The 23,608-nt window shown below is 44.3% G+C and overlaps 1 protein-coding gene across 2 annotated transcripts; it reads left to right on the top strand.

Moving 5' to 3' along the window:
- Positions 1-1,358: 1,358 nt before the first annotated feature.
- On the top strand, positions 1,359-23,389 carry PABPN1 (poly(A) binding protein nuclear 1). Of its 2 annotated transcripts, none has more exons than XM_077469326.1 (7): positions 1,359-1,716; positions 7,088-7,202; positions 8,687-8,754; positions 10,684-10,790; positions 12,632-12,719; positions 22,377-22,534; positions 22,641-23,389. In XM_077469326.1, exons 1-7 carry the CDS (start codon positions 1,393-1,395, stop codon positions 22,678-22,680), a joined length of 900 nt encoding a protein of 299 aa, XP_077325452.1. In that variant the 5' UTR covers positions 1,359-1,392; the 3' UTR covers positions 22,681-23,389. The 2 variants fall into 2 exon arrangements, with proteins under 2 accessions (XP_077325452.1, XP_077325462.1); XM_077469336.1 differs by having other exon boundaries at positions 1,360-1,716; positions 22,377-22,525.
- Positions 23,390-23,608: the final 219 nt, after the last annotated feature.

Here is a 23,608-nt window from a genome sequence, read left to right as displayed (position 1 = left end):
CTGACATTTTTTGGTTTCAAGTTAAAATCATTTAGTTAAAATCATTTGGTTGGTTTCAAGTTAAAATAATTTTTTTTCGCTAGAAAATTACTTGGAACCCCCAAACCTTCTATATATTTTTTTTAGTACACACTAGAGAATAAAACGGTGGTTGTTGCAATATTTTCTGTCACACTGTATTGCGCAACTGACTGCGCAACAAAAACAGTAAAGTTAGCCCATTTTTTTTGTATAATGCAAAAGATTTTACGTCACGAGAATCGTGATCTTTTTATTTCAAGCAAAAAAATTGTGATTCTCATTTTGGCCAGAATTGTGGAGCTCTATCACGAAACAAAAAAACGAAAAATTTTAAAAAAATAAACCAAACATTTTTCATAGTTTGTTATAAAATTTTGCAAACAGGTAATCTTTCTCCTTCATTGATTTGCGCTGATGAGGAGGCACCGACAGGTGAATGAATGAATGACTTATATAGCGCTACCTATACGAACTGAATCGCCTCTGGGCGCTTTTTCTTGCCACCGGTGTCCATCTGCAGCTATTTATGCGGTCCTTTAACCTGTAGAGTCCCGACACACTTACAACATTGACATACACATACACATATTATGGCCAATTCTTTTTTTTGGACATGGTCTAATTAACCTACCAGCATGTCTTTGGAGTGTGGGAGGAAACCGGAGAACCCGGAGGAAACCCACGCAGGCACAGGGAGAACATGCAAACTCCAGGCAGATAGTGTCGTGGTTGGGATTTGAACCAGCAACCCTATTGCTGCTAGGTGAAAGTGCTAACCACTACACCACTGTGCTGCCCCCTACTGGCATAGGCAGTTTTTTTTCATTAATTTAAATGAACTCCTTAAATGCACTTAGAAACCATGTGCAATAAAATGCTGTTCGGCGGATGTTGTACATTGGGTATGATCGGGCCGTGAGTCAATTACGCTAATACTATTTCTAAATTGATCTCAATCTTCTACATAGCCTAACTCTTTACAGCTTCCTTTACCCCTGATACTTGCCAAGAAAATACAGCTGCCATGTTAAATATTGGTGCTCAATCTTTTAAAAAAAATCAGCAATGGAGGTTTCTCTGTTCCTGGTTTTCACCATGAAACCCCCACCCTTCCCAAGGGTATGTCCATTCTCCAATCTCCATCCCACACACAGTAGGCGGTTGTGCGACTACTGCGCATGTCCATCAAACAGCCAATCCTTCCAAACCGGATGGGCGGGTTTTCTTAGTGGCGCCTGAGGAAACAATAAACCACGTATGAACCAATCGGCAGCTAGGGATTGGGGGATTGATCGCAGCGAGCGCCAATCCCAGCTGTAGCTCGGTTACAAGGGTTAGCTCTGCGGCTGCTGGCGCCTATCTCTTCTCAAGATGGCGGCGGTGTCCTCGGCAGCGGCACTACGTGGGGCAGACTACGAGAACGGGCTTCGTGGCGGACCCGGCTCGGCGGGTGCAGGCCAGGATCCCGGGGAGGACGACCCTATGGGCCGCGGAGGGCTGGAACTCGATCTGGAGTTACTGGGCCCGGGAAGAAGAAGTCGGAGAATAGGGGGGAGAGTGACCACAGGAAGGCGATCCGGAGGACGAGGGAGCACTGGGAGCGGAGGAGCCGGGGGTCTGGAGGAGCTGGAGGAAGAAGACGTGGACGAAGAAGAGCCCGGGGAACTGAGCGGAGATCCCGCCATCGAGGACCCGGTGAGAGCTGAGTGGTGGGGGCAGGATGTGAGGGGGCAGGGAGGGAGGAGGAGGCTCTGGGGAAGCCATGACATGGAGGATTGCAGCGGGCTACTTCCTTTATGATCGATCCTGGACACAGCTAGGCCTCATCACCTCCATCTATCAGTACGGTGCATTGTAGACTGTCTTATGAGGCCCAGCACCGCATGGTGCATATAGGAGGTCTCACGGAATAGCTACGGGGGAATTGGGGCCCGTCTGATCATAAATGAGGGAATTGGGGCCCGTCTGATCATAAATGAGGGAATTGGGGCCCGTCTGATCATAAATGAGGGAATTGGGGCCCGTCTGATCATAAATGAAGGAATTGGGGCCCGTCTGATCATAAATGAGGGAATTGGGGCACGTCTGATCATAAATGAGGGAATTGGGGCCCGTCTGATCATAAATGAGGGAATTGGGGCCCGTCTGATCATAAATGAGGGAATTGGGGCCCGTCTGATCATAAATGAGGGAATTGGGGCCCGTCTGATCATAAATGAGGGAATTGGGGCCCGTCTGATCATAAATGAGGGAATTGGGGCCCGTCTGATCATAAATGAGGGAATTGGGGCCCGTCTGATCATAAATGAGGGAATTGGGGCCCGTCTGATCATAAATGAGGGAATTGGGGCCCGTCTGATCGTATTTGGGGAACTTGGGCCCATAAAGATTGATGCCAAAAATGTTACGTTTTAAAATTGCATGTCCATGGAATGGCGACACACTATGGTGCCTTAAAGTGGAACTTCACTCTCCCATCACCATGAACGTCAGAGAGCAATAATTCTAGCACCAGACCTATTTAACTCCAAACTGGTAACCAGTAAAGGCTTTTAAAGCAGAATTTTACTCTCTCAAACATTGACTATTTTTAATCCTCATGCTGCTAGCATTACTAAATAGGAAAGTAGAATATATTTACTTGTGTTGTACTTTTTTTTTTTCATTTCTTCAGTTACTTCCTGGTTTCCTGCCTAGGCAATTGTCCTACATCTCAGGAGTAGGGATTAGCTAGGCACACTTTTGCGTGCCTGCTTGAGATAAGGGTAGGAAGTCAATTCTACATTAATCATTTGCCCTTACTCAAGATGGCTAGAAATTATTATTTATTTATTTTTCCCAAACTGCTTTCTCAACTAAAGCAAGCAGGGAGACATAGGTTGATTGGGGGCGTTTGCTTTGAATAGTAAAAATATATTAAGTGTTGTTGGTGCTCAGATGCTTTAAAGATCCGCTTTAAATTATCCATAGGTGACACTAAGGCCCCATTCACACGTGAGCATTTTGTAGCTTGAAGCCTGAAGCTACAAAATGCTGGAGGAAAAAAAATCTATTCTCAATGGAGATGGTTCACATCACCTGAAGCCGAACGCATGAAGCTCAAACAAGTGCTGCACCCTTTTTTTGTCACTCGAATCGGGCAGATTTGGGCATTTCTTTTTACATTGGTGACCTTTTGCCCTGCAGAAAACCGTGGTTAAAAACGCAGCAAAATCGCATTATTTTCTACCTGAAAACGCTATGCTCAGGTGTGAATGGGGCCTAAAGCAGAACTGCCTCTATTTGTAAATGGCCTTCAATGATTATTTTCTTTTCCCATCGGTCATTACCAGTTGGAAAAATCCATCTATAGTTAAAATTCCATTTGGGTAAGGGTAAGTGTTTTTGTAAAGGTGAAATCTGTAATGGTCCCCATTGACCATTTCCCCAGCCATCAAGGCTGAGAAAGAATGCGATTTGCATTACATTCAGGGTCTTAAACCCTGGATATCTTAGTAAAGAGAGCCTGTCGCCAGAAAATCATCATATGGGACTTTATCCCCTATTGTCAGTGGTCATCAACCCTGTCCTCAGAGCCCACTAACAGGCCAGGTTTTATGTTTTACCTTGGGGAGATGCAGACTAGAATACTGCAATCACTGAGCAGAAAATCATATCACCCGTGATGTATTTCAGTTATCTTGCAAACCTGGCCTGTTAGTGGGTTCTGAGGACAGGGTTCATGACCACTGCCCTATGTGATTTAAAAAAAATTTTTTTATAAGCGTAAAAGATAAAAATGACACCCAAGCACATAAAATACCCCCAAAAATTGATGCCCCCCATATACAAACTTGTAAATGCATACATTGGGGCGCTTACGTCTGAACCTTGATTGCAATACAAGTTACATATCGAGGCGCACGCTGGAATGAGAGCAATATTTCTAGCACTAGACCTCATCGTAATGCTAAACTGATGACCTATAGGGGGCTTTTAGAGGAAGTAAACCCTGATGGGTTTACTTCCTCTTTGATTCCCTGCAAAGGTAAAACATAATGGACTACTATGCATCGCATAGTCCATTGTGTCACTTACCTGACACAGGAGCCAGCGAAGTCACCGCTGTCCTCTAGTCCGGCGCATCCATCTTCTCGGTGGGTCTCGCCGCTGTCATTCGGCGAAGCCGCAATGACGTCACACGGGAGCCGACATGCATGGCATATTGCTGTTCACGGCGGCGCGCTCAATGCGCCTGCACGCCACTGTCTACGGCACCTGTCTTTCGGCAAATATCTCCTAAACCGTATAGGTTTAGGAGATATTTCTTGGACCTACAGGTAAGACTTAATTTAGGCTTACCTGTAGGTCAAAGTGTGTTGTAAGGGTTTACAGCCACTTTAAAGTGTCGCCTGTGGAAAATATAAGGTACTAAACTATGCAGTCATTTCATAGGCACACGCAAATTTTAAGGTTTTTCATGTTTTGTATCTATTTTCTCTGGGCAACCTCGTCTTTTATATTTTATAAAAAAATTTGTATTTTTTTTTGTGCCCCCTAAAATTAGCTTTTGCCGTGATATCATATCTTATAAATTGAAACTATCACTGTTTTTATTCTCTAGGGTCTGCTTTCAGAAAATCTGTTTGGGGGTTTTATGTAATCTTCAGGCCTCAAATGATTTTTTAAATGTGTGCAAAAACCACAGACAGCTCTGGCAGCAAAGGGGTTAAAGGATAAGTTTACCTTTGGGAACATGTTGCACATTCCACCTGTAAGCTTTGGTTAAAAAAAACAAAACAAAGCTGGCTCCTAGATTCAAAGCTAATTTTTCAAGCCCTGCCTTAGGGCCAATTCGCTGTATATTTGAGATAGACGTTTGTGTCCCATTCACACTGCGACACAGCCTAGCACTGCATTTTATCGCAGACATGCTGCATTTTCACAGCACACCTGGCCTGAATCACACTGTGACAGGCAGCATAGCGCATTGTGCTGCCTGTTATTGCCGTAGAATAAATGTACATTTAAAATAAAGCTTGTACAAAACAATAAAGGGACAGTGTGCGCTAAATCGTGCACCACACTGCACCCCAGCCAAGCAGCGCAAAAAGTCTGTAGCGCCAATAACGATTTGACTAAGGACCAATGTGAATTTGCACTTGGTAAATTCCCACCAAATTGTGTTGACAATGCAAAATGATCCTCCCTGGCCAGTCAACTCGGATTAATCAAATCTGTTAGGAAATGGAGTCTGAATCAATCTGATGTGCTGTTATGACTATTAAGTTGCTTGCCGATTGTTTTGACTCTCAAATTGGATACAAAAAATGAAAAGCCTATGTGGCATCAGTGCCTAATTTTCGCCTGTTTTTTTTTTTTTTTGAGTAAAAAAAATATCCTGCGTACCGTATCTTTGGTGCAGTTTCATCAAAACTAGGCCAGAGAATAAAGCAGACAATCTGAGGCAACTGTGCATGGCGACCAATTGGCTCCTACTTTTTTTTACAATGCTTGACCACTTGCTGACCGCATAATGCTGTTATATGGTGACAAAGTGGCTCTTCTGTGCCGGATCACGTACCTAGTATGTGATCCGGCACTTTCAGGTAGCAGGTGCGCCGCTTGTGCTGTTAGTCACACCACAAGCCTATCTGCGGGTGCCGGGAGTCTATCCAGAAATGTCCACCTATCCAATAGCGTCCGCTGTGTACTGCGCAGCGCTTGCGCAGTACGGAGCACAAGGAGATTCCGAAAATCTGAAGATGAGCTGTGTCGTGAGTCGAGGTGCAAGACCCAGCATCCAAGTGGATGGCCCCTTGTGGGCTTGCTTTGCTCAACACGTTTTGGGCACGGCCTCGCTTCACTTTTTTTTTTTTTTTTTTTTTTTTTTATTCAAACACTCTCTGTCCACTTGGATGGTGGGGCTTGAACCTGGACTCACGGCGCAGGCGCCGTTCATCTTCGGATGTTTTCGGAATCTGGTTGTGATGTGTACTCCCCCCCACCCCCCCGCCACCCCCCGCAGCAGCCACTGGCTAGTAGAGCAAGCTGAAAATGGGTTCTTTTTTTTTTACACAGGTTAGGCAGCATAAACACCCATGCAAAATTGGGCTCAAATTGCAGTGCGATTCACGTGTGGTTACAAATGTGGACCTAGGCTCGGATTCTTTATTTTTTAAGCTTAAACTGACTTCAGTAAACACACATCTGATGAAAGGTTTGTTACTTTTGTGGATTACTGGTAGCCCTAGGGCTACCTCTCTGCTGACCCATCTGTTGGCAACCACCTCCACCAGATGCACCCTATGTTTGCTTGCTCCAGCAATACTTCTAAAAGAGAAGCTGAAAGTGAATGTGTGCTCTGGCTGTGAATAGGCAATCTGCAGATTAATGTTAATAGGTGAGGCTCCAATATGGGTGCTGCTATTGCCAACATTGTAAACCATTCACCTTAATTTCATTACATGGTAGTGTAACCAGCTTTCAGTCAGTGATGTCAACCATAATTTAAAACCTTCACTTGTCTTCAGGTCAGCAGCTTCCAACAACATTGAAGCAATGCTCAATAATGCCAACTTCAGAACCTGTATCTTTTTAAACGATGTAGTACCAATATTAAGGGTCCATTCACTGCACTTTAGCATTGCAGTGTGTTGTGCCGTGCTGTTCTTGTTGAATGGTAATGCACAGGGTGATCTGTGGTGAAAAAATGGGTGCACGAGTGAGGTTTTTTTCATGTGGTGGGGCTATTCAAAATGGCTGCAGTACAGCAGGAAGCCACATGCATAAATAATGCAATAACTCTCATTGCAGTGTATGCATCACCTCAGTACACTAGAATGTATGAACCTGAAGAACTATAACAAGGCCCTCTGACATTGACTATGCTTAGTTACCAAACCAGTATTCGTCTTTGATAGCAGGTGTGTTTGTCATAGCTGTATCTGTTTACTTTGTATCCATGAAGATCAGAAGTGACTTTTGTGAGAAACTAGCATTATTGGCACTATAAGCAGTGACATGCATGCTTTGGTTGTGACATGATTGTGATCCAATTACTATTATTGCTTAATATGTCATGCAGGAGCTTGAGGCAATTAAAGCTCGTGTTCGGGAAATGGAAGAGGAAGCAGAGAAATTAAAGGAGATGCAGAATGAGGTAGAAAAACAAATGAACATGAGCCCTCCACCCGGTAACGGTAAGAATCTAAACACTACCTTTAAAGGCCTTCTATTGGTCATTTGCTAGTCGCAATTATTACCCATTTCTTTTTGACGAGAAGCGTGTTCCACAGTGCTCTGCAACTAATATGGATTTTTTAATGAGTGCATTTAGTGCCCATTCAGACCACCTGTGATGCGATAACATGCTTTGTTGCCCTAAGGTGTGGGTCATTTTGAATGAATTTCAGCCTGCATGGATTTTCCAAGTGTTGAGGTGATTTACAGACTTTTCACTTTAAGCTAACGCAATGCATAAACATTCATGCATTTTAACTCAGTGCAGCGTGAATGGTCTATATATGGGTACGCTTGAAACCTTTAAAAAGCCCCCCCACCCCCATAAAAGCACCAACCATTTTTTCTCTGTTCTTATACAAGCTGGTAATTTTACAATTACTTTTCTGGCTCTACTATGAATGCTGGGTGGAACGTGTGGTAAAAAAAAGTAGGACCCTTTCTCTATAGAAAAGTGCAATTGTGGGCTATTTTAGTAAGTTTTTACTGAAACATTTTAATGCCAAACAAGGTTGTAGAAAAGTAGTTGGTTTGCCTTTTTATCTTTAACAACACTGGAAGGTTTAGATCAGCCTTTGGAAACCTGTTTAAGATGAAGGAACCCTTGAAATAACGTCTACACCGTACATTAGCATGATGGTCACTGGAAAGCATGCGCCTTAAATTTGTAGTCATTGGGAATAACCCCCCCTTACCAATGCCTACAAAACTTTGTGTCAGTGGTTGCTTTTCCAAGAGGCATGAATCGCCCATTTCTCAAGGAACCTCTGGCAAGCTGTCGAGAACCTTAAGGTAACATGGAACCCTGGTTGAGGAAGGTTGGTTTCGACCATGGATTTGATCGTGCTTTGCAGTTTTAAACAGATTAAAGCTTTGGATTTTTTTTTTATATTAAAATAACGTTATAATTGCCTACTCTGTGCAGTGGTTTCCAGCCCCACTCCTTCTCTTCCCAAATCCCCTGTTGGTGCTCCTGGCCCCTCCCTCCTGCCGTGGGCCCCGGAGAAAGCAAGCTTGCTCCAAGTCACTGCTCTGCGTGTCCATTCACACAACTGTGGCTCAGCCTTGCCCCTCTCTCCCTTCATTGGATCACTGGCTGTGATTGACAGCAGTGGGGGCCAGTTAGGGGGAAGAGTCCCCAGAGAGCTGAGGCTCTCATGGACAGCGCTAGAGGAAGATATCGGGCTCAAATAATGCATTAGGGGGCTGCTCTGGAGAAGAGTTTTTTACCTTTATGCATGAAGGTAAAAAGCCTTGAACCTTTAGAACCACTTTGAGTACCACTTGCTCCCTGTAATGACAGGATGGCATATAGTAGTTAAAGGTTGAGGTGTCTGAGAAAAAAAATTCACTCAATATTGTAAATGAATTGCGCAATTTTAAGTTTTTTTTTATTGTAAGCAAATGTAAAAAGCTAAAAAAAATGTTGGTATTTATTTTGCAGCTGGTCCTGTTATTATGTCTATAGAGGAGAAAATGGAAGCTGATGCTCGATCGATATATGTTGGAAATGTAAGCTTTAATGTTAAAGGCAATAGATCACGAATTACATTTCATCACGTATAGTTTGCTTTATTTAAGTTGAAAATAGATTTATTCCCCTTGATTTTTTTTTTTTTTTTTTTTGCATTATGTTCAGTAAAGTCTTTACTTCACAATCCATTATTCTTACTGTATTTGAGGAATTTTGACTGGGAAAAAGTGCAAAGATTATTAATCAATAATTACGATTATAAATAAAACTTTAGCTTTAAACCCCCTTTCACACATGCCATTTGTCCATTTTTCATCCATCCATTGATGGATGGAAAAACAGACATCAATGCATCGCTATGGAAAAACAGGTGTAAATGGATCATCAATTTACATCAGTTTACATTTTTATTTTTTTTTGTCAACATTTTGTTTTTTTTAAAAGCTTTTTTCTTTAAAAAAAAAAAATCAGATTAAAAACGGATATAAACTGACAGATGAAGGATTTTAACATGATCCTGCCCTTTTGAATCGGTGTAGGGAACTGGGCTATAGATAAACACGTAAAACCTATGCAGGAGTATTTGTTTTATGTGAGGCTAGTCCCTTCACTGGGTATATGTGAGGGTTTGGATGACTAAACACCCGGAGTGCACCTTCCACCGTGATAAAAAAAAGGTTGTGCCCTTACCAGATGGCTAGATTCCACCGTATAGGAGCCTAGTAAAGCAGGGGAGCATAGAGCACATAGGGTCTGTACTCTGGATGTAGACAAGATAAATTGATCCTATTCATAGGATTGGGAGCTCATGTTTCTACAGACACCAGGTCTCTCAGAGCTGTGCACAGGGTACAGGAGATGCCTTGTGTACAGAGGTTGTGTTATGGACGTTTGTAACATGCTGAAGGTCACACCAATGTTTCCAGTATGAAAACCTAGGACCCATTTTTTGCAGTGAGGAATTCCCAGACCTAGCATAACAACCTCACTTGGTGAGATGCAGAACAGAGCAACCAGTGGAGTCGATATCCATATCATCTTGTCTACATCCAGAGGATGGACCCTATGGTGCTGTATGTACCCCCCGCTTTACTAGGCTCCTATAATGTGGAATATAGCTATCTGTAAGGGCACAACCTTTTTTCCTATCACGGTGGAAGGTGCACTCCCGATGGTTAGTCATCCAACACCTTTGAGACATGAATGCAAAGGACATTTCACTTTTTATTTTTTTTCTATATGGACTGATCACTGTTATATTACATTTCGTTTTGGTCAATGGTCATCTTGTTAGTGGGGCAATCTTTATTTTCTATTACTTTACAAAAATGTGATTGCCAGCTGCTGTTTTATCAATATTCAATCACTCCTTTTTCAACTGTGCAATTACTTTGTAAATGTTTATGTGAGGGTTTACAACCACTTTAGGCCTGCTAGATCATTTCAGGTTGGTCCCTTTTGCAGGTTTAGCTATGTAAAACATTAAAAATGTGTCTCTACTGTTTAAAATCCAGCAATACTCTGCACATGCTCGATTGCTCTCCATTTGTAGGCACTGCTGAATTTTTTAGAACCTTATCTGCGGACAGCCATAAAGTGGAATTAAACCCTCCTATTCTTTATAACCAAGGAAGCTGCTTCTGTTTGATCTGCACCTGCCATAGTACTGCACATGTAATGATACCAGCCATTTGATGGTTTGACAGTTTGGTTGAAGATGCAATCAAATGTGACCGTTGTAATTGTAAGCATGTTAAATCAATGGGCTTAATTCTGCTTTATGATTTACTGCTGTTCCGGGGCTCTGGGGTTCAGCAAGAAGACACAGGAACAATGCTGGAGGCAATTTACAGCATAAACTGTCGGTAGCATATATCTAATAATATGGAATCTGTTCCTTGCTAAAGAGCATTATTTTATTGTTATGGGTAAAGTTCCACTTTAATATTTTAATCTTTTATGTGCAGGTTGATTATGGAGCAACAGCAGAAGAATTAGAGGCCCATTTCCATGGTTGTGGATCTGTGAACAGGGTAACCATTCTTTGTGACAAGTTCACAGGTCACCCTAAGGGGTAAGTGCTTTGTGTGGAAATGAGCAGTTTCATGGTACTACAGATGTTTTGAAGATGGCATCTGATGTGGTGGATTACATGGCCATCAATCTAGCTGGTTACCATGTTGCACCCTCTTGTTTATCTTGCACGTGTGAATCATTGATGATCCAGCCCCTACCAAGTTCAGGTCCATTTTCTGGTGTGCACAGAAGACATAAGTCTAAAGAGTGCACCCTGCATGGCATATTGCTGATTGTGGTTTTTAGGTCTAGAAGGAAAATTAATTCCTGTCTTATGGCAGCCTGTAGGCCAATTTCGCTGCTGTGGAGGAATTGAGGTAATTGTTTATATATGTATACAAATGGCATTTTTGCAAGATCAAGAAGGGCATCCTGGTGGTTGTCATTACACCAAATTGGCCCATTGGAGCATGGAATTCCAACATATTCCAGCTCCTGGTAAACTCTGGGCTTTCAGGTCATTCTCGCATCTTGTCCCAAGGCCCAGTATTCATCCTTCTTATTGGTCGCTGGCTTTAATAGTATGGTTGTTGAAGCCACAGCCCTGAGAGGTGGTCTTTTCAGATTAGATAGGCCTCTTGAAGGATAGAGAAGCTGCTGACTTGTGAAGTCTACCACTGCACCTGGTAAACCTTTTGCTGGGTACACTGTGGAATGTATGCTGTCCTTACTCAAGTTTGGCTTTGACCAACAGCTGGTCTGTAGTACAGTTCCATGAAGGTACAAATCTCCACAATGGCAGTTCTGTTTGAGATCTTTTGATTCCATTCTCTAGTAAGGCTTTGTTCACATCTCTCTCCTCATTCATTCTTCTGGCTATCCCCCCCTGTTTTTAATCTAACCTTTTCCCTCACTTCCAGTTGTTTGAAATGAGTGCAAGTTAAGGTCATGTGCACCGCTCTATGCACATTACACATCCCTAGTCAGTTTTTTACAAAAATAAACACGTTATAATTACCTGCTCTGTGCAAAGGTATCGCACAGAGTGGCTTTCAACCTCTTCTGCAGTCTCCTGGCTGCCACCTGCATATGCCCACATAGGAAGCGGCTTCGTATGGGTACACGATGTGCAGGCGAGCTCACAAGCCCTACTATGTGTCCATAGACTCACACAGCGTGGCTCGGCCCCATCCCTGCTCCCTCGTTACAGGATTTGATTGTCCTGTGAGGCGGGATTCCCCCCCCCCCCCCCCCCAATGCAGTGAATACAATCTGAAGGTAGCTGTATATAACCCAGTCGTAATGAATTAAAGAAGCCTGTGTTCTTTCATGTACTCCAGAAAACTGATTTTACAAGCAAATTAAAAATACTATTTATGCTACTGTGTGAATAGTTTTGAAAGGTTTAATTTCAAGCCATTTGAGGTTGGGATTTTGAAAGTACCTTGCAAAATATCAGTATCCACGCAGCGTGTTGCCCAGTCATCGCTGGAATGGGTTAAACTTGCCCTACACTTCGCTTACTCAGTCTGGCAGCAAAAACAATAGGTGTACTTGCAGAGAAAGTGGTTTTGCTGTAAACCTCTTAAAGTTTCAGACTGTTTGCCTCAGCAGAGTTCTCTATTTGATCAATATTTAAGTCTCTGCATTTCAGCCAACTGTGTTTAATGGCTCAGAGGTGGTGCGGCATATCCTTGGCAAGGTTTATAGGTCTTGTACATAACGTGACTTCAAAACTTCTGTCTGTTGCTGTGTTTGTACATTGATTTTGCATTTAGTAGGTCAGGTATCATTTGGATTTCTTTGTTATAGCTGTTGCATACATTCTCTGCATATTTGTGGCATGGAGTAAGAGGAAATCAAGTCAGGCCTTTATTTCACCATGTTCTGTTTCTGCAGGTTTGCCTACATTGAATTTTCTGATAAAGAATCTGTCCGGACATCAATGGCCCTTGATGAGTCTCTGTTCAGAGGCCGACAGATAAAGGTAAGGCGCCTTGCTTGACTTTAAGAATGAGTGGCAGTTTTTGCTACACACACAGCTCATGATGGGCTTTCTGCTATTCTACTAGAATACGAACATGGCGAATGACCCACATCCTATCATTTGCTTTTAAAAATTGTGGGTTTTTAATAGTGATATCTACTATATACGCTCACCAGCCACTTAGGTACACCTTGCTAGTACCGGTTGGACCCTCTTTTGGAAACATTCCTCAGATTTTGGTCCATATTGACATCGTAGCATCACACAATTGCTTCAGATTTTGTTGGCTGCACATCCATGATGAGAATCTCCCAAACCACAACATCCCAAAGGTGCTCTATTGCATTGAGATCTGGTGACTGGAGGCCATTGGAGTACATTTTCTTCAAGAAACCAGTTTGAGATGATTTGATCTTTGTGACATGGTGCATTGTCCTGCTGGAAGTAGCCATCAGAAGATGGGTACACTGTAGACATAAAGGGATGGATATGGTCAGCAACAATACTCAGGTAGGCTATGGTGTTTAAATGATGGCCCAAAGTATGCCAAGAAAATATCCCCCACACCATTACACCACCACCAGCCTGAACTGTTGACACAAGGCAGAATGGATTCATGCTTTTATGTTTACGCCAAATTATGACCCTACCATCTGAATGTCGCAGCTGAAATTGAGACTCATCAGACCATGCAACGTTTTTCCAATCTTCTATTGCCCAATTTTGGTGTGCCTGTGTGAATTGTAGACAGTTTCCTGTTCTTGGCTAACAGGCGTGACACCTGGTGTGGTCTTCTGCTGCTGTAGCCCATCTACTTCAAGGTGTTGTGCATTCAGAGATGGTATTCTGCATACCTTGGTTGTAATGAGTGGTTATTTGAGTTACTGTTGCCTTTCTATCATCTTGAAACAGTGCCCATTTCGACACCAACAAAGCATTTTCATCCACACAACTGAAACTCACTGGATATTTTCTTTTTCTGAACATTCTCTGTAAATCCTAGAGATGGTTGTGTGCGTGAAAATCCAAGTAGATCAGTTTTTTAAATACTCAGACCAGCCTGTCTGGCACTAAAACCATGTCACGTTCAAAGTCACTTAAATCCAATTTCTTCCCCATTCTGATGCTCAGTTTGAACTTCAGCACGTTGTCTTCACCACATCTAGAGGTCTAAATGCATTGAGTTGCTGCCATGTAATTGGCTTATTAGCAATTTGTTTGCAAGCAATTGAACTGGTGTGCCTAATAAAGTGGCCGGTGAGTACCTATTGGCTGTAACATTTTGTGGCTATTTTAGGTGCGAATATACGTTGTATAGATGTTGGTAGCTGCAGCTTTTTGCCATGATGAGTAATCCATATCAGTACAGATCCCATTAATAAAATCAGTGGCAGCCCTCAACTTGGACAGTGTTCATTCTGTTTTTGACATTGAGCTGATTCTCACTTGCTTTTTTCAGAATCAGACTATTCTAAACCTAACTTTTTATTTTTTTTAAGTGTTTGTTTTTTGGCATTTGTTTGCATATTTTTGCCCAATAAGAGCCAAGCAGCAGATTTGTTTTAATAGCCTTCCCCAATGTATGCTTTTCATTCACCTCCCCTGCCACTCCAGAGCTGATTGCTGAAGGAATTACCTGGTACTTCAGATATAGATGACCATGCTGGGCCAGTCAGTCCTATGACTTGTAGTATACACAGGTATTTCCTCCTAGCAGTGAGAGCTAAGGGAAGATATGTAAACGTTGATTGTCAACTAGCTTTGTGAGTTCAGTGGGAAGCACCAAGTCAACTATAAGACATTTCACACTCAAGGCGGGTTTAGGTGCTTTAGCACTAAAAATATAACCTGAAAGCCACCTCCCCAGCGTGAATTCCTGGGTGCTTTCACACTGGGGCAGTGGGCTTGCGGGATGGGGAAAAAGTCAGGCGAGCAGTATTTTTGGGGCGGTTTGGGAGCACTGTGTACCATGCTCATAAACCACCCCTGCCCATTGGAATGCAAGGGCAGCGCTTTCAAAGCGCCGCAATGCGGTTGGTTTTAACCCTTCGGCCACTAGCAGGGGTTAAAAGCGCCCTGCTAGCAGCTGAAAAGCGCCACTAAACCAAGTGGCGCTTTACTGCTAACGCAGCCGACTTAGTGTCAAAGCCTAATGGGGGGTGTGAGGATATGAAGAGATTGTTCTGATGGCTTGCATTGTTGTCACTTGGCAGAAACTGCTAATCGTCAGATTTTGAGTTGGCCCTCCATGTAAGACAGGGCTTGACAAATTTGCGTTGAATCTAAGAGCCAGCTAAAAAGTTAAGAGCCAGTTTCTTTATTCAAATCTTATGAGTGGAACAGGTAACATCATTTAACCATTTCAAAGCCAGAGCTGTTTTTACAGAGACATTTAAAATCATTTGAGGCCTGGAGATAACATAAACGCCCTGTTTTTATGTCACACAATATATATTACCACAAAGGTAATTGGAAAAACACAAATTATCAAATTTTTGGGTTAAATATAAAAGCTGGGGTTGCATCAAGTAAATACCCAACATATTAACCTATATTTTCCATAGGCGACACCTTGAAAGCCCCCTATAGGTCATCAGTTTAGTGCTACGAAGGAGTTCTGGTGCTGGAATTACTCTTATTCCGGCATGCACAGTGATTTGTAACCTGTTTTGAAATCAGCATTTTCAGGCATAGGCGTGGGTTTACATTTGTACGTGCAAATCTGGGGGGGGGGGGGTGATTTTATGTACTTTGGTCTAACTAGCAGTGTGGAGAAGCTACGCCAGGCTCTGGAACCGGTTCTCTTTAATGAGACATCCAGGCTCCAAAAGACCCTGCATGTCTCCCCTGTGCTACAGTGAATGTAATGCACATCAGTCTGCATTGCCTTTTTTTCCCCCCACCTCGCTGGCCTGTAAGTGACTTCACATGTCCCTTCTGGATCAACAACTAGAAGGGCTGACGTGTCTGCCTCCCCTCTACCCATCGGCGCCTGCAGATGAACAAGCGGAGCCCGGAATACATTGGGGTGATTCTGGTGGTACCTACCCCAGGCGCCAGTGCGAAACTTCTTATTGCCATGGTGACTTGGCGCCTCAGAATCTGGTGCAGCTTTCCACGGTAGCCAATCAGCGTCTAACTTCAACTTCTTCAATTAAGCTCTGTAAACCTGGAAGCAAATTGTTTCTGTGCACCAGATTTTGCACTCTCCAGTTTTAGTAAGTAAACCCCACGTTGTTAAATATACTTTTCACGTTGGATTAGGTTGATGCATGGGTTTACATGGCTAAGCTAGATCTGGGTGGTTTTCCCAATGCACATAGCAGATGGACAACAGCATAGCACCACCTACAGTCCATTCAGTACATTTTCACAGCGCTTATTTAAAAATGGATTGAGGGCCAGTTCACACAGGACAACTATTGTGCGCTCCACAAATCTGGATTTTATGGAGGAGTGGCAAGAAAGCCATTGTTGAAAGAGCCATAAGTCCCGTTTGCTATGTCCCCCACATGGCTTCTCGTAAATTGCAAATGTGTAGAAGAAGGTGCTCTGGTCAGATGAAGCCAAAATGGCACTTTTTGGCCTAAAAGCAAAATGCTATGTGTGGCAGAAAACTAACACTGCACATAACCCTGAACACACCATCCCCACGGTAAACCTTGGCAGTGACAGCATTGTGTTGTGCGGATGCTTTTTTTCAGCAGGCACATGGCAGCTGGTCAGAGTTGATGAGGCCAAATACAGGACAATCTTTGAAGAAAACCTGTTGGGAGTCTGCAAAAGACTTGAGACTGGGGTGGAGGTTCACCTTCCCGCAGGGCAACGACCCTAAACACAAAAGCTAGAGCTACAATGGGATGGTTTAGGTCAGCTGTCTCCAAACTATAGCCCAGGGGCGAAATGCGGCCCTTTGCTTTCTTTTATCTGGCTCTTGGCATACTATTCCACTGACACCAACGGGTCATAATTCCTATCGCTGACACCAACGTGACATTTTTCCTCCAACACCATCAAAAGGACACAATTCCTCCCACTGACACCATTGATGGGGCATAATTCCTTCCATTGATGCCAGTGAAAGGGTACAATTTCCCTAATCGTCTTTCAGGACAGCCATCTGAGACTTTGGCTGCTCGCCTCTGTAGGAAACACCGCAGTGCCAGCCATCTTTAAATTTCCTCCTCCCCTGTTGGCTCCCCAGTTATTTCCTCCAGAGGGGAGACGCCACTTAGAACCAAACCAGGAGAGCCAGGGAGGCTCAGGCAGTGTCCTGAAAGGGGGCAGAGGCTCCTTGGACGTGACCAGGGATGTTACCTGGTGAAGATCACTGCCCCTACATCTCTGATGGCAGGTGTAGGCTGGGGGGCACCTTTTCACTAAAGTGCTCAGACCCCATACAGTGGTTCGGGACCCCCAACAATGGACTCGACATACTGCAGCGTGGAGAAGCCACGCCAGTCTCTGGAACTGCAAGGAGCTGGGTGATGCCAGGTCTGGCGGAAGGGATGAGCACTTCCTTTTGACCCGTGGCTTCTGGTTTCGTCGGGAGAGGAGCTGCAATTGCTGTGGAGACAGCAAAGGTCTGGTGGCGGCACCAACGTGTCGGAGGCAGAAGGGACCAGACAGCTCCAGCCATGCTAAGGGGAACCTAGGGTGGAGCTCTCCTTGCCAGACCCCTCAACCACAGGGGGTCCTAAGGGGTTTAATCCTTCCGGTGCCAGAGGGAAAGTTTATGGGGACCCATGAGGCTGCACACCTGCAGCTAACTGCAGAGGGGATGTTTAGTAATCCTTTAATGCCTGTGGGGGTTTATTCTTTCTTTCAGAACAAAACATACAAACCCAGAACGCCTCATAGCTAGCTCAAAGAGGCAGCGCCCTTCCTGTAAAGTTACTTGGGGACTCCTGGGAAAAAAACACTATGTAGAGAATGTACAAACTAGTGCAGGAACATACCACTGAGCAGGGCAGTGAGCTAGCGGCATCAGTAAAGGAGCTTTCTAATACGCTTGAATCCTTTAATACTTTCCTTGCGGGGGGGTTTCACATTCTGCAGCCTCAGACTTTTCATCTTCCAATACAGTAGGTAGCGTTACCAAAAACTCAAGGATTACCATCCACTAGTGCAGGCCCTCCAGCAGTCTCCAGAGAAGAGGCTGAGGAAGAGCCAGACAGCGCAGCCTCTGGCTCCCAAGAGTCAAAGGGACGAGCTCTGGAAGGAAATTCCAGACAGCCATCCCAGTACAAACTGTTTCTTGAAGAGGTGGAAAACCTTCGGGGGGGGGGGTGTAACTGTAGTGGCCTGAAATGTAGTGTTCTGGCTGACTCTGATACAGGCCCACATTGAGGGAACACCAAAATAGCAAATTCTGTCCTTTCCCCCTGCTCCTTCGGGGCATCGCTTGTGTCGCAGATGCATCGGTTGATTCGGTACGGATGGCAGCTAGATCCTCGCCCTTATCTAACTCCGCAAGAAGGGCCCAGTCGCTAAAAACATATCAGGGGGGCTGCACATCCAAAGCCAAACTTTGCAGGATCCCATTTACATGGGAAGTTAAATATGATCCGCTCCTTCCTGCCAAGGCCACATCCCTTGCTGTTTAAGTCCCACCCTCAAATTTTTCAAGTGAGGACACTAGTTCGGGGGGTCCAAGGCAGCAATGGATTCCCTTAGTTTGCATAGATTTCCTCTTGCTTCCTCTTTGGCTATGGAGCAGGTAGTGAAGGGAAATATCTGCAATGGGACAAGGATGGTAAAAAAAAAAACTGACAGGGGCTATACCCTCCTTTATTCTATCCAAAATTAAAAAAAGTGTTGCCTTTAGTTCTATTTTAAGCATAAATTTCTGATAATTTTATGGAGAGGACTAAGCAGATATAACCATGCCAATGGTGCAGCAGAAAACATAGCACAGGTTTGTGGTCCAGGACGATAGGACAGTCAAAATTAGAAGTGGCGCACAATAAGCGTATATATTGATTGGTTTGTGCAAAACTTATGGGGGAATTATGGCATATTAGAGCTTTTTTTTTTGTTTTTTAGTAATGGCGGTTATCAGCAACTTTTAGTGGGACTGCGACATTGAGGCCGATAGATCGGATACGACACTTTTTTTGGGACCAGAGACCTTTATACAGTTAATGCTATAAAAAATGCACTGATCACTGTATAAATGGCATTGGCAGGGAAGAGGTTAACACCAGGGGCGATCAAAGGGTTAAGTGTCCTAGGGAGGTGTTTTCAAACTGGAGTGGACTGGACTGACTGGGAGTACAGAGCAATCACTGTACCTAAATCGCTAGAAACAGATGATCACACTGTACTCCACTGACAGAACGGGGATCTGCTTTGTTTTCATTGACAGATCCCCGTTTTTGCCTCTGTGGAGCGATTGCAGGTGGCCGGTGGACATTGTTGGCAGCCGGCCAAGCACATTTTCTCAGATGCGGGTGTTCACTCCTCCAGCCTGCTGCATCTCTCACAAAGCACCGTAACAGTATGGCGATTCATGCAATTTAGTCGCCCTGCCGCAGTATAACTGCGGCAGCTGGTCGGCAAGTGGCTAATGAGTGAAAGTATTTAACCCCTTTGCAAAACATGACTTGGTATTTGGCAAAACCCTTGTTGGTAATCACAGAAGTCAGACGTTTCTTGTAGTTGGTGACCAGGTTTGCACACATCTCAAAAGGGATTTTGTCCAAGTCAATTAAAGCGGAGGTCCACCCTAAAGTGGACCTTCCGCTCATTGGCATCCCCCCCCCTCCGGCGCCACAATTTGCACCTTTCAGGGGGAGGGGGGTGCAGGTACCTGTACAGTACAGGTATCTGCACCCACTTCCGGGATAGCTCTCTGCGGAAAGGGGCGTAGATTACGCCCCTTTCCGATAGTCCCCCGCTGCCTGCTGGGAAACACAGATCCCAGAGGCAGCGGGTCCATCCTTATTGCGCAGCGCGACTCGCACATGTGCAGTAGGGAACCGGGAAATGAAGCCGAAAGGCTCCACTTCCTGTTTCCCATACCCAAGATGGAGGCGGCAGCACCCGAGAGACGATCGAGAGATTGGCTTCGGGTGCCGACATCGTGGGCGCGCTGGACAGGTAAGTGTCACTATTTTAAAAGTCAGCTGCTGCAGTATTTGTAGCTGCTGGCTTTAAAAAAAAAAAAAAAACGCGGACTCCCGCTTTTAAGGTTTCAAGGCTGATTGGTAGCTCGAACCTTCAGCTCCCTCCACATTTCTATGGGATTAAGGTCTGGAGACTGACTAGGCCACTCAAGGACCATTAATGTGCTGCTTCTAGAGCCGCTTATTTTGTCTTGGCTGTGTGTTTTGGGCCATTGTCATGCTGGAATACCCATCCACAACCAAGGAGGTTCTTGCCCAAGAGTTGGCGGTACATGGTCTCTTCGTTGTCCCTTTGATCCTGTGAAGTTGTCCTGTCCACCTAACTGAAAAACACCCCCAAAGCATCTTTCCACCTCCATGTTTGATGGTGGGGGTGGTGTTCTTGGGGTCATAGGCAGCATTCCTCCTCCTCCTCCAAACATGGCAAGTTGAGTTGATGCCAAAGAGCTTGATTTTGGCCCCATCTAACCACAGCACCTTCACCCAGTTGTCTGAATCATTCAGATGTTCATTAGCAAACGTCAGATGGGCCTGTACATGTGCCTTCCTGCAGCTCCTGCAAGGTCCCCCTGCGTAAGATTTCAGTCCTTCACAGCGTAGTGTTTTACCAATAGTTTTCTTGGTGACTGGTCCCAGCTGCCTTGAGATCATTGACTAGATTCTCCTGTGTAATTCTGGGCTGATTCCGCACTGTTTTCATGATCATTAAAACGCCACAAGGTGAGATCTTGCATGGAGCCAGAGACCGAGGGAGCTTGACTGTTATTTTGTTCCATTTGCAAATAATCACACCAATTGTTACCCTCTCACCAAACTGCTTGGCAATGGTCTTGTAGGTCTACAATCTTTTCCCTAACATCTTTGGAAAGCTCTTTGGTCTTGGCCATGGTGGAGAGATTGGAATCTGATTGCTTCTTTGCACAGGTGTCTTTTATGCGGGTAACAAGCTGAGATCAGGAGCACTCCATTTAAGAGGGTGGTGCCAATCTCAGCTCGTTACCTCTATAGAAGACACCTGGGAGCCAGAAATCTTGCTGATGGGGGATCAAATACTTATTTCGCTCATTAAAATGCTGTGTCCAGTTTTCAGTTGACAGCGGTCTGAAGCCTGTCAGCTGACATCAGAGCCGTTCCCCGCTGGGAGAAGATCCCAACCCTATGGTCTGGATCCACCCTGAAGCCTCACCTGGCTTGTCAGCCCCTCCCCCCCTCTACAGCCCAGTGCTCCAATGAGTGCTGGAGGAGCAGAGAGCCGCTGACTGATGGTCACAGAGAGAAGTGAACGATCAGTGGCGTTTTATTGCTCCGTTTTTCAATGCAACAAGCCATACTTAAAGCGAAGGTCCACCCTAAAGTGGACCTTCCGCTCATCGGAACCCTCCCCCCCTCCGGTGCCACAATCGGCACCTTTCGGGGGGGAGGGGGGTGCAGTTACCTGGATAATCCAGGTAACTGCACCCACTTCCGGGATAGCTCTCTGCGGAAAGGGGCGTAATTTACGCCCCTTTCCGCAAGTGCCCCGCTGCCTGCTGGGAAACACACAGATCCCAGAGGCAGCGGGGAGCGTCCTTATTGCGCAGCGCGATTCGCGCATGCGCAGTAGGGAACCGGGAAATGAAGCCGAAAGGCTCCATTTCCTGATTCCCATACCCAAGATGGCGGCGGCAGGACCCGACAGGCGACCTAGAGATCGGCTTCGGGTGCCGACATCGCGGGCGCGCTGGACAGGTAAGTGTCACTATTTTAAAAGTCAGCAGCTGCAGTATTTGTAGCTGCTGGCTTTTAAAAAAAAAAAAAAACGCGGAGTCCCGGTGGACTCCCGCTTTAAGTTATTGTCTAGGTATTCATAAGACAGTTCAAGGAAACAGGTGGTTGGCCATATGGTAATAAGTCCATATAGTTTAAATTGTTTAGCTGTGTATCCCGCAGCTTTTTCTTAATCTGCGATTTCCATATCCGTTTTGGGCCACTTTCAACCAAAAGGTTGTGTTGGGAACACATAGTTCTGGTCTTGCTACAGAAGGAGTTTACTTTGTGTATATTCAGGTAATTTCTTCTATGTCTTTAGTGTAAGGGGCTTTCCACCTTTTAGTGGCAACTCACTTTTTACAGGGAATTTTGAACATTCAGCTTATTGTGTTTGCCCTTTTATTAGCATGATGAGGAAGCAGTTACAACAGTTGCTTCGACAACGGTCAGCTCTGGAACAGTGGGCACTGGAGAGCTTTGCTATGAAGAGATTGATTCAGGCCCCTCACTTTATAAAATGTACCAAAGTATTTTTAGTTGACGCAAAAGTTTACTTCAAGGTTGAGCAGTCTTCTGTATTTGTGTATTGGACTTCATTGGTGAGATGTCAGTTACTGCCTTTTACACCAGCCTTTTAATGTTCCAACTCCAATCTTTTTCATAAAACTACCTTGTAGCTGTTTCAGTATGTGCCAAGTCAAGATTTCAGCATTAAAATCCAAGAGATGAAAAAGCAGTATCCACCGAAATTGCCATTTCACACTTTAATGTATTTTCACAGGTGGTGCCCAAAAGGACGAACAGACCTGGCATTAGCACAACAGACAGAGGCTTTCCACGTGCAAGATACAGAGCTAGAGCATCCTCGTACAGTTCCCGTTCCAGATTCTACAGCGGCTATCCTTCAAGACCCAGAGGACGCGTGTACAGGTCTGGGGGGTAATTGGCACAGAAGGCATGGGGCGGGGGCTCCTGTTGGTGGGTGTTGGGATATTTGACGTTATCACAAAACTTTGTCTGCTTACACTAGGCTTATCTTTTTCAGGGGTCGGGCTCGCGTGACATCATGGTATTCACCTTACTAAACATATAACGTTAGGAAGACCTGAGAGGCAAAAACACAAAAAAAAGAAAAAAAAAGAAAAAAAAAAAGAAGACTGGAAATGAATTTTAAGAGTTTATTAAAGCAGGGTCCCATGTGGACCATTCTTTTCTCTTGTGCTCACATGCCCCATGTTCATCCTTCAATGTTTCAAGATGGGTGTGGTAGGCCAGGCTCCTGATGGTTACTGTATGTTGGGGGGAGTAAGAGGTTGTACTAATTAGTGAGTGTCTGACTTGTTCTGGGGTATTCTGGGGGTGTGTGGACTGTTTATGTGCAGGATACCTGTTAATCAAAGAATGTGTATACTGAATGGTTCCCAGCCTAGTGTGTTTTCAGCTGTGGGAGGGAAGTGATGTCTGCTAAACATCCTGCTGTTTCCTTTTCTTTTCTTTTTTTTTTGCGTGTTTTTATCTTTGCAGGTATCTTTCTATGGGAGAAGCTTGTTTCCCGGAGAGAGTCGACTGCCCCTCACAAAACAGCCTTTTCTTTAGTTTTATTCTAGCTCAGATTCCTGCATAGTGCTGGAAGACACAAGCTGGGCATCTTTTGTGTTTTAGACTGTTCCTTTTTGATTTGTGTTTTTATTTTGTTTTTGTTTTTTCTTATTTTATTTTTATTTTTTCTTTTGAGACTTTTTTTATAGTGCCAGGCAGGGAAAGGAGAAAAATAAAAAAAAATGGTAACATGTATTTTGTGTCTGCATTTATTTTTGCTTGCTCTTTAATGAAAATGTGTCAAACTGTCACAGGCAATTTCCTTTAATGCATTCCTTTTTGTTTTTGATGTTCTGTAAACTGCAGGCAGTTGTAATGAAGTCCATGCCACTCAACCACTTAAGACAATTCATAAAAATATTCTCCCTGTATTGTCTATAAATGTTTACTGTAAGACCTCATGTCCACTGGTTT

Source organism: Lithobates pipiens, unplaced genomic scaffold, assembly GCF_037356315.1.
Source record: "Lithobates pipiens isolate NorthernLeopardFrog02 unplaced genomic scaffold, aLitPip1_a1.2 Scaffold_11, whole genome shotgun sequence".
Taxonomy (NCBI): domain Eukaryota; kingdom Metazoa; phylum Chordata; class Amphibia; order Anura; family Ranidae; genus Lithobates; species Lithobates pipiens.
Note: the sequence above shows the minus strand (reverse complement) of the source record. Positions and strands in the feature narration are given on the sequence as shown.